Source organism: Neolamprologus multifasciatus, chromosome 16 (genome assembly GCF_963576455.1).
Source record: "Neolamprologus multifasciatus chromosome 16, fNeoMul1.2, whole genome shotgun sequence".
NCBI classification, from domain to species: domain Eukaryota; kingdom Metazoa; phylum Chordata; class Actinopteri; order Cichliformes; family Cichlidae; genus Neolamprologus; species Neolamprologus multifasciatus.
In genome coordinates, this window is record NC_140454.1 from 24,886,229 (window position 1) to 24,895,522 (window position 9,294).

At 37.8% G+C, this 9,294-nt stretch overlaps 1 protein-coding gene across 1 annotated transcript; it reads right to left on the minus strand.

The window, feature by feature from the left end:
- Nucleotides 1–6,272: 6,272 nt before the first annotated feature.
- Nucleotides 6,273–8,938, minus strand: LOC146500894 (olfactory receptor 10A6-like). The gene has a single exon (XM_085135653.1). It carries the CDS (start codon nt 7,915–7,917, stop codon nt 6,994–6,996), a length of 924 nt encoding a protein of 307 aa, XP_084991779.1. The 5' UTR covers nt 7,918–8,938; the 3' UTR covers nt 6,273–6,993.
- Nucleotides 8,939–9,294: the final 356 nt, after the last annotated feature.

Sequence of the window (9,294 nt, forward strand, 5' to 3'; positions counted from 1 at the left end):
CTTGCCAGAGAATCGACATTTAATTGTATCGTCAGACACTTTGTTACTAGGATCCTGTCATAAAAGCACATCATTTGTTTCCACCTCTTTAGTTGAATATACAAATATAATGCCAAAGTTGATTCAGCTACTGTGTTCTAAAGGCTCATTAAATGGTCTCTGTGAAAAGCTGGTTGTCAAGAAGCCACTCTTTAGAAACAGAAGCAGGGAGAAAAGACTGAAATGTGGTACATTACACAAGAGCTGGACTGAAAATAAGCAGCGATGGTAGTTATGGAGTGATGATTTGAACCCAAAATTTCAAATTTGGGTTTATCACTCTGTATGTGCAGAGGAGTTCAGTAAAGAGGGATGACAGTGAGTGTCTGCGGTCATCTTATTAAAGACGGTGGAGGCACTGTCACAGTTTGGGGCTGCATTTCAGCTTCATGCCAAAACTGATGGAACAAGAACATTTAAAGAGCGCAACTCCCCAGAAGGCAAGGACTATAGTAAAACTTTGATGTTTCATGATGTTTTTATTATAACATGCTGACTTCAGCCTGTTTTTATTACAATATGATGACATAAGCTTGTTATAGCATCGCTGTGATGTCATAGGGCATCGCATGAAAAAAATAAAAATTGTGTGGTACAGCTATCTCAGTGCCCTTTTGTTTAATATACTACTCAATATGGTTTCTTTAAATCTTTTTACTAAGAACTTTGAGTGTCCTTCAAGAAGCCTGGAGAACTATTATTAAAGACTACTGAAAGAATTTACATGTAGGAATTCCTAAAAGAGTTCTGGCCACAACCAAACCTGTTACAATATTTAACACTGTAGGGTACCAGGATCTTTGCATTGCACATTTCTTGCTGCTAAAAGAGTCAAAATGTATTTTATTCATTTCTGGTTTAAATTAAAAACTTGTGGTATTAGAACTGACCTAATTGCATATCATGAAAAATAGAGCCAACTAACAATTTTGTCATTTTCACTTTCAGTGACTCAAACCTAGTGAAGTTTGTTTGCATCAGAAGAATTCCTATCATGAATTTTTCATAGTTATTTAATTCTTCTACATTTTTTATAGTTTTTTTTCTTACAGAACTTGGCCACTGTTGTTGGAATAATGAAACCCCTTTGTTATAGGATTTTGCAGTCACTGCATTGTAGTGTTTAACTCTGGTTACCCCAAACTGGAGAAGCAGGATTTACTGCTGCATAGGCCTCGAGGCAGACACTTCCCCAAAATGGTGATGTAAAATATATTCAATATCTCACATCTACAAACAGAAAGTTTATTTAGTGTAAAATAAAAGTACAGCACTGCAATCTGTGACTTCAAAGCGATTCATAAGTCAAAGGTCTTTAAGTGAACAAACAAATGACATTTTATTCTGTCTTGTTGTTATTATAATGAGAAAAGAACATATATAATCCGTGAGGTGTCTGTTAAAGTCCCCAGAAATATTTTGATGTACTGAATGAAATGTTTGTTTAATAATTTTGGTGTTTATAAGTCAGCGGCCTTTGTTTCTGAAGCTTGGGAAAGATCTCAGGTTGGATTATTTGTTCAGTATTTGTAAGTTATGGTGCTACTCTGGCTCTGGTTTTATGTTGCTGTAAGCCTTTTCAGGCTGGACATATTGTGTATGCATGACACAATAATATACTTAAATCAGTCAATGTTCATAACATGTTATGACAACATATTTTACCAAATAAGGGCATGTAGTAGCTCTTACAGTCTTTGACCCTGGAAATCCGTCAAAGTTAGGCTTGAGTTTGGGTTGTTTTGTCAAACTGTGAGTCACGTGTATTGTTAAACAAATGTCAGCAGCACAAGTAGAAGGTTTTCACACTTTACGTGGATATTTTTAAGTCATTTTTGATCACCCCAGCCAAGGTATGCCTTCACTAACTTAAATACTAAAGCGCCACAATAAAGTTAGCTGTATGGGCATTAGTTTATGTAGATTAGGAAACATATACACGAGGAATCTGGTGAACTAGTGGGCAACAAAAGTTACAAAGATGAATGATAATTTGCACTTAAAAAATATCCTAAATACAGCACCGAGGTAGAGTTAGCTGCTTTAACCATACAAGAGAAAGTTATTCTAATTGAGTGCGCTTACACTCAATTTTTGTTGAACTTGGTGCATGGCTTGTTTGTATGTGCATGGCAACAGTCCAGACTCTCAAACAGAACAACATAACTTTCTGACCAAATATAAATATTCTTACATCCTGAATTTCTAAACAATCTGTATTAATTTGTGTTTACTCTTCATGCAAACAAACAGAAGGACACAATGGTTCATTCTCAGGCAAGACGGGGAGAGATATCTGCTGATATCAGTAAGGTTGTAATGGGAATCACGTCTCCCAGTCATCTTGAAACCCTTTCAGGGACAGAAAGCATTATATTAGTCAGTGGTTCTCAAATGAGAAGGCTAAGTGTTGGGACTTAGGGTTTGTGGAAAGCATATATTATTATTACAAAATACATAAAGCTGCATCAGGTCATTCATCCACTGCATCAGTAGTCTCAGCCCAGGAGTGTCACATACTGGGAAAAGCTGGCTAATGCTAACATAATGATATGCAGACTAAATAAACACTGGGAATGCAAGTATCGACATCGAGAGAAACATGCCCTTCATATGAAAAAATGCATCTAAACTTGATGCAGCAGAACTGTTTTCTGGTCTGTTTGAAAGTGACTGAAGACGCAATAAAGCAAGGTACAGTTCTCAATATATTTATCAGACCACCTGTTATAAAAGCAAAAAAAGACAAATATTTTTAGAAATCTGTTAAGAACTTGTTTATAGCTAAAACTTATATTGTTATACATTAGACAAATACCAAACAAAATTCATGCTTGATACTCAGATTTGAGCCGGCACACTGGACTTCACACTGGAGTCAGAAATGAATTAAAAATTCATATAATTCATTATTTTTTGGAACTATTTTTACTCTTTATATTGCTGCAGAAACACAAAACTTCTCTTGTGTGGTGAAATGACAAATGGTGATTTTGGTGTTTGTATCCCAGCTACCACAGAAGTAAAAACAAAAACAAAAAAACAACCAAACAAACAAACAAGAAAAAAAAAAAAAAACAGAAAGAAAAAAGACTTTCTTTGGGAGATGTGAATTATGCTGTGTTGGTTCCTTTTGCCATTATTTTTTTTTAAATAAATCATAAAATTCCTGAAAGAGGCCTTTGGTGCATGGTTCTTACTTTCAGAACATTATCAAACATAAACAGTTAATATGTGATGCTATTAAGCAGGACTTTAAAGATCCAGACTTGTAATAGTATACAGGGTGGGCCATTTATATGGATACACCGTAATAAAATGGGAATGGTTGGTGATATTAAAGTCCTGTTTAAAGTTAAGTTGAAACCAAGCACACCATTGTTTTTCTTGTGACATTACCAATAAGTTTGATGTGTCACATGGCCCTCTTCCTATTGGAAAAACAAAAGTTGTATCCAAGATGGCCGACTTCTAAATGGCCACCGTGGTCACCACCCATCTTGAGGAGTTTGCCCCCTCGCATATACTAATGTGCCACAAACAGGACTTTAATATCACCAAACATTCCCATTTTATTACGGTGTATCCATATAAATGGCCCATCCTGTATATTAAAAATTCAACAAGAACAAACACTGTCCTATGCGATGCAGTGATTTACTCCCTATTTCAGCAATCCTTAAACTGCCCAGCAGCCAGCTCAGCTTTTATTACATTCACTTATCATGTAGACACTTAGGCCTGACAGTGAAAATACTTTTCTTGCATGGGCATAACTTTACAAACACTAACAAAGATGTACAGGCAACACTGTGACGCCATTAAGCAGAAAATGAATGGTCGACTCTTGTATATTAAAAATGCCAGAGTACTGCAAATGTTGTGAGTACGGTTTGATTTACCTCCTGAGGAGCTGCTCTCAAACTATCCAGCAGGCAGCTCAGAGGAACTACCTCTATCCCAGCACTCAGGTTTCCAATTCCAGGTGTAGTACTGACCTCTGGTGGCCACAGCTGCTGAATGCATCTATGAGTAGTCAGTAGAATTATACATGCAGTTTATTGATATGTTTTATTTTAAAGGTACAGTCAGTAATTTTTGATTTTTTTTCAGAGAAAAGGCACACTGTACTCATAAATATAGACACAGTAATGTGTAAGTACACCTTCCAGCAAACAAATGCATTGTCAAAACTTATAATTCTTAAAAATACATAAGAGTGAGTTTGCGGTTTGTGGAGGCGGTCACTGGGCCAATTTTTTGTCCCAGTCCAGCCCTGCCAGTGACATATGTAGCATGCCGAAGGTGGAGGAGAAGTTGTTTGCATTATTTAAATTGGTGCCTGAGCTTTCAGACTCAAGATATGAAAGATCATATATATGTTTTATCATCAGCAAAGTGGTCATCGTCAACAGAGAAATGAAAGAGTCTGGCATTTGGCATCTTAATAACGCACTGCCTTCTTCCTTCTCACATCAAGCTTCACCTCCTGAACTTAAATCAGGGCTCTGACACACAAAAACATGCAAAAACATGTTGATTTATCGTCAGCTGATCACACATGCAACCCTCCTGTCTCTGGACAGCTGACAAGAGCTGGCTAAATAGCAACAGCTGGTCATAAACCAACATTGTCACAGCTAATCTTGGCTTGAGTGTCCCCCAAAAATCACATTTTCCTCTGATAAACAGTTCGATTACATTCCTGGGCCTGCCTTTGGCCCACGCACCTGCAGCAATCACTCCTGTGACCTGTGGATTGTTTCCCGGTACTCCACATATGTGGACATCACATTTTGGGTTATTTAGACCAAAATACTCAATTTTGCTCTACAAGGACAAGGACACTATACTGCTATTGTTCTATCAAAATTTTAAACAAATATCCTCATATGTGGCTCTTATTTTTCTTAAAAACAAAAATAAGGTAAAAAAAACCCTCACATTTGTGTAGCCCCAGCTCTAACCTTCTCTCGTGTTTTCCTTTGATTTCCTGGTTCTGATCTCATCGTCTGTTTATTGTGTATAGATTTCTTGGACCTATCCTTGTTTCTCTCCCCTGGATTCCTGAGCGTGAGTGTTTGGCAGAGTGGCGTGGTGTGTCAGGAGTGGAGCTTGTGCTGTGGCTGAAGTGGAGCGTGGTGTGTGGATCGACGGTCAAGTGTGATGTCCCTCTACCCCCCTTTCTGTGGATCCCTAGGACCCCGGACTCACCCACATTTGTATATAACTCACTTGGTGTTTGTAAATAAACCTTCAATGCATTTTCTCCCTTAGTCCACACCTGAGTCCGTTCAGTCTGCCTTAACAGGTATAAACAGGAAAGAATAATTCGGGAGTCTCATAAGTTATATAATAATGACTCGTGTTTTACAGATAACTTTACTTTAGACCCTAGTTTTAGCCTCAGACCTTTTTGACTGATGCCAACAAATACTAATGCTAGCCTTTAATTTAGTTTTCAGTTTTCAGTTTTATTTGTCATATGCAAGTTAGCACAGGGTCAACATTGCAATGAAATGTGTTTGATGAGCAGCAGTCACTCAGCAGCATGATACAGTAGGAGAAAATATAATAAAAAATAATAAAATTAAATAAAATTAAATAAAAAATAGAAAAATAGTAAGGAGCAAAATATTAGAGAGACATGGTAAAAGAGAAAAGATGACTAAATATATATGTATCTATAAATATAAATATATGTACACTAGCGATTAAATAAGAAAATCTTGAAAAGAAATATGACGGGAGGGCAGATGGGATATTGCACAGGAATGAGCAGCAGAAAATTACAGTATTGCACTTTTAAATATAAATATCAATAACAATAAAGTGAAGTGACCAGTGCAGATTAAACAGAGTACTTGTGAAGCTGCAGGGTAGCTTCTGAGTGCTGTGTTGTGTGTGTTTAAGTGTTGTGGTTGAGGTGTCGTACGGCTTGGTGGTAAAAACTGTTTTTAAGTCTTGTAGTCCGAGCAGACAGACTCCTGTAACGTCTGCCAGATGGTAACAAGGAGAACAGCTGATGTGCTGGGTGGCTGTGGTCCTTGATGATGCTGTGTGCTTTACGGAGCCATCGCTGGAGATAAATGTCCTGAATGGCAGGAAGCCTTTAGGTTGATAAAGGGAAAACTGCTAGTTACCAGCATAGACTAGTTTGCTGGTTAACAGACTACAGTGATAAGGTTATTGAAAGGTCAATTTCACCTAAGCACATTTACTATTATGTCCACGTAGCACACATAAATATTTAGTTAATACCTGCAGACATACATCTTATGCCTTTGTGTAACTGTGGCTTCACTATAACCTTTGTTGCTGACCTGGTCATTTAAAGGATGCAACATATTTTTGTGTTGAGCTGATGTGATTAAATCCCAAGTATATCACGATTCAAGTCTAATAAAGTGCAGTGTTGGTGTTTAGAGCTGTTATTACAATATATAAGCTGTATCCCCATAAGACATATGTCTATATCAAGCTTACAATAAGCAGAAATATTTTTATGTAGTTATTCAACATTCATAACCTTAGAGATTATTTGTAAAGAGGATCAAAAGCTATTCCCAAATATAAAAACCCTGCAAAAGAAAAATGTACCTTATCTTAATTGTCAAGGGGAACAGTATACAGTGGGTTAAGCTGTGAAATTAGTCTGATGGTTTATTCTAAATAAATTCTTCTTAAGAAAAAAATCACTGTATTCTTACGCATGTGTTTAATACATTGTTTTGTTTGTGAGCATCACACACATCCCAGGAGCAAAGTGGAAAGTGTCCCCCCTCCCCAAAAAAGAAACAAAAACCCATCACATGTACTAAATGACACCGGCCTATTGTAAATAAATATAATCAAGATGTTCTTTTCTTTATGTTTACAGACTATAACATGATTGTAGATAGTTACTCTCCCAAAGAGCAGAGATTCCCTAGAAAAGTCTCCTGGTGAACAAAGCTATTGACTTTTCTTAAACAAAAGCTTTTTACATGATTGCCTTATCTTGGGCAAATTAAATCCATAGAGAAATGGAGTCAGCATTGGTTGACAGATGAAAAGATATATAGATAAAATTACACGGACTGGTAGATGAGCAACTATAACACTGGAATCGATACACTGAAAAATTGAGCCAACAAACAGGTTTGACACAGAGACGATCTGAGGGACGCAAGTAGTCACAGCTTTCTGCCTGTTTTCTGTGGATGTTTTTCGACAAACTGCCAAGATTTTCACATAAGACACTGAAATGAGAGTGAATGGTATGAAAAAGCTCACAAAGAGAAAGAATATATCAGATAAAAAGCTATAGACTGAAACCAAACATGAAAGTCTAAGTATTAATCTGTGGTTACAATACACATTTTCAATAATAGTTCCACAAAACTTCAAACTGAAGATAAATGAGAATGATAGTATTACACTAAGGAATGAATATATCCACACAAACAGAATCATAAAACACACTCTCTCTGTGTTCATAATGACATTATAGCGTAATGGATGACAGACTGAGATATATCTGTCATAGGCCATGGCTGCTAAACTGCAAAACTCAGCAGGCCCACTTATGTACAAACAAGACATGTGCAGAAAACACCACGGCAGGGTCACTTCATGGCTGTCTGAAAACATCTGTGAGAGCAAAAGTGGATACAGTGATGCGCTGACATTTATCTGGTTCACACATAAGTTACAAAGCAGTATATACATTGGCTCATGCAGCTGTATGTCCACACGTATGACCACAATAAGGACTGTGTTGGCCACACATATAGAGAGGTACCAGAACAATATTATTACAAAATACAGGTATTTTAACTCCCCAACATTTCCATAAGCAGCCAGCACAAATGACACTATCTCACTGGAGTTTTCCATTTTCTACACAATATCCCACAGTAAAACAGACAATTCAATAATAATGTTATGGATGATCCTTTTTGATATGAAAAAGAGTATTTGACCAGATTAAAGAAATTTCAGTTCTTTAAATACTGTTTTACAAATACATGTTACCTCATTGTGACATATTCTTTCTCAGCCACCTGTTAAGCCTTCAGTTAATCCAAAATGCTGCAGCAAGAGTACTGACAGGGACTAGAAAGAGAGAGCATATTTCTCCTGTTTTGGCTTCCCTTCATTGGCTTCCTGTTAAATCCAGAATTGAATTCAAAATCCTGCTCCTCACATACAAGGTCTTAAATAATCAGGCCCCATCTTATCTTAATGACCTTGTAGTACCATATCACCCTATTAGAGCACTTCGCTCTCGCTCTGCAGGCCTACTTGTTGTTCCTAGAGTATTTAAAAGTAGAATGGGAGGGAGAGCCTTTAGTTTTCAGGCCCCTCTTCTGTGGAACCAGCTTCCAGTTTGGATTCGGGAGACAGACACTGTCTCTACTTTTAAGATTAGGCTTAAAACTTTCCTTTTTGCTAAAGCATATAGTTAGGGCTGGACCAGGTGACCCTGAATCCTCCCTTAGTTATGCTGCAATAGATGTAGGCTGCCGGGGGATTCCCATGATGCATTGAGTTTTTCCTTTCCAGTCACCTTTCTCACTCACTATGTATTAACAGACCTCTCTGTATTGAATCGTATCTGTTATTAATCTCTGTCTCTCTTCCACAGCATGTCTTTATCCTGTCTTCCTTCTCTCACCCCAACCGGTCGCAGCAGATGGCCGCCCCTCCCTGAGCCTGGTTCTGCCGGAGGTTTCTTCCTGTTAAAAGGGAGTTTTTCCTTCCCACTGTCGCCAAAGTGCTTGCTCATAGGGGGTCATATGATTGTTGGGCTTTTCTCTGTATCTATGAAGCGCCTTGAGGCGACATTTGTTGTGATTTGGCGCTATATAAATAAAATTGAATTGAATTGAATTGAATTGAATTAATAAATGAGCAGATTAATCAAAGATCAAACAGCAAGCACTTATATACAATATAAAAACTTTCATTAGATGTTAATAAATTACACATAACTTTTTACTCAGCTGCTTTCCCCTCAGCTGAACGAGACAATCTGTAAATATTTATAGCTGCAGCATAAAGGAGGAGACATGAAGTGGAGTGGGGCTGAACTTGAGCTTTAGGTTAGGGCAGACCTTCACAAAGTGTGGGGCCCGCCGGGGGGGGGGGGGGGGGGGGGGCGCAGAGCCATTGCAGGGGGGCGGGGCATGAAAAGAGAAAAAAACAACAACAAAAAAACAATGCTTGGACACTGCTAGCATGGGGCGGCCACACAAACGCAAAGCAGGAGAT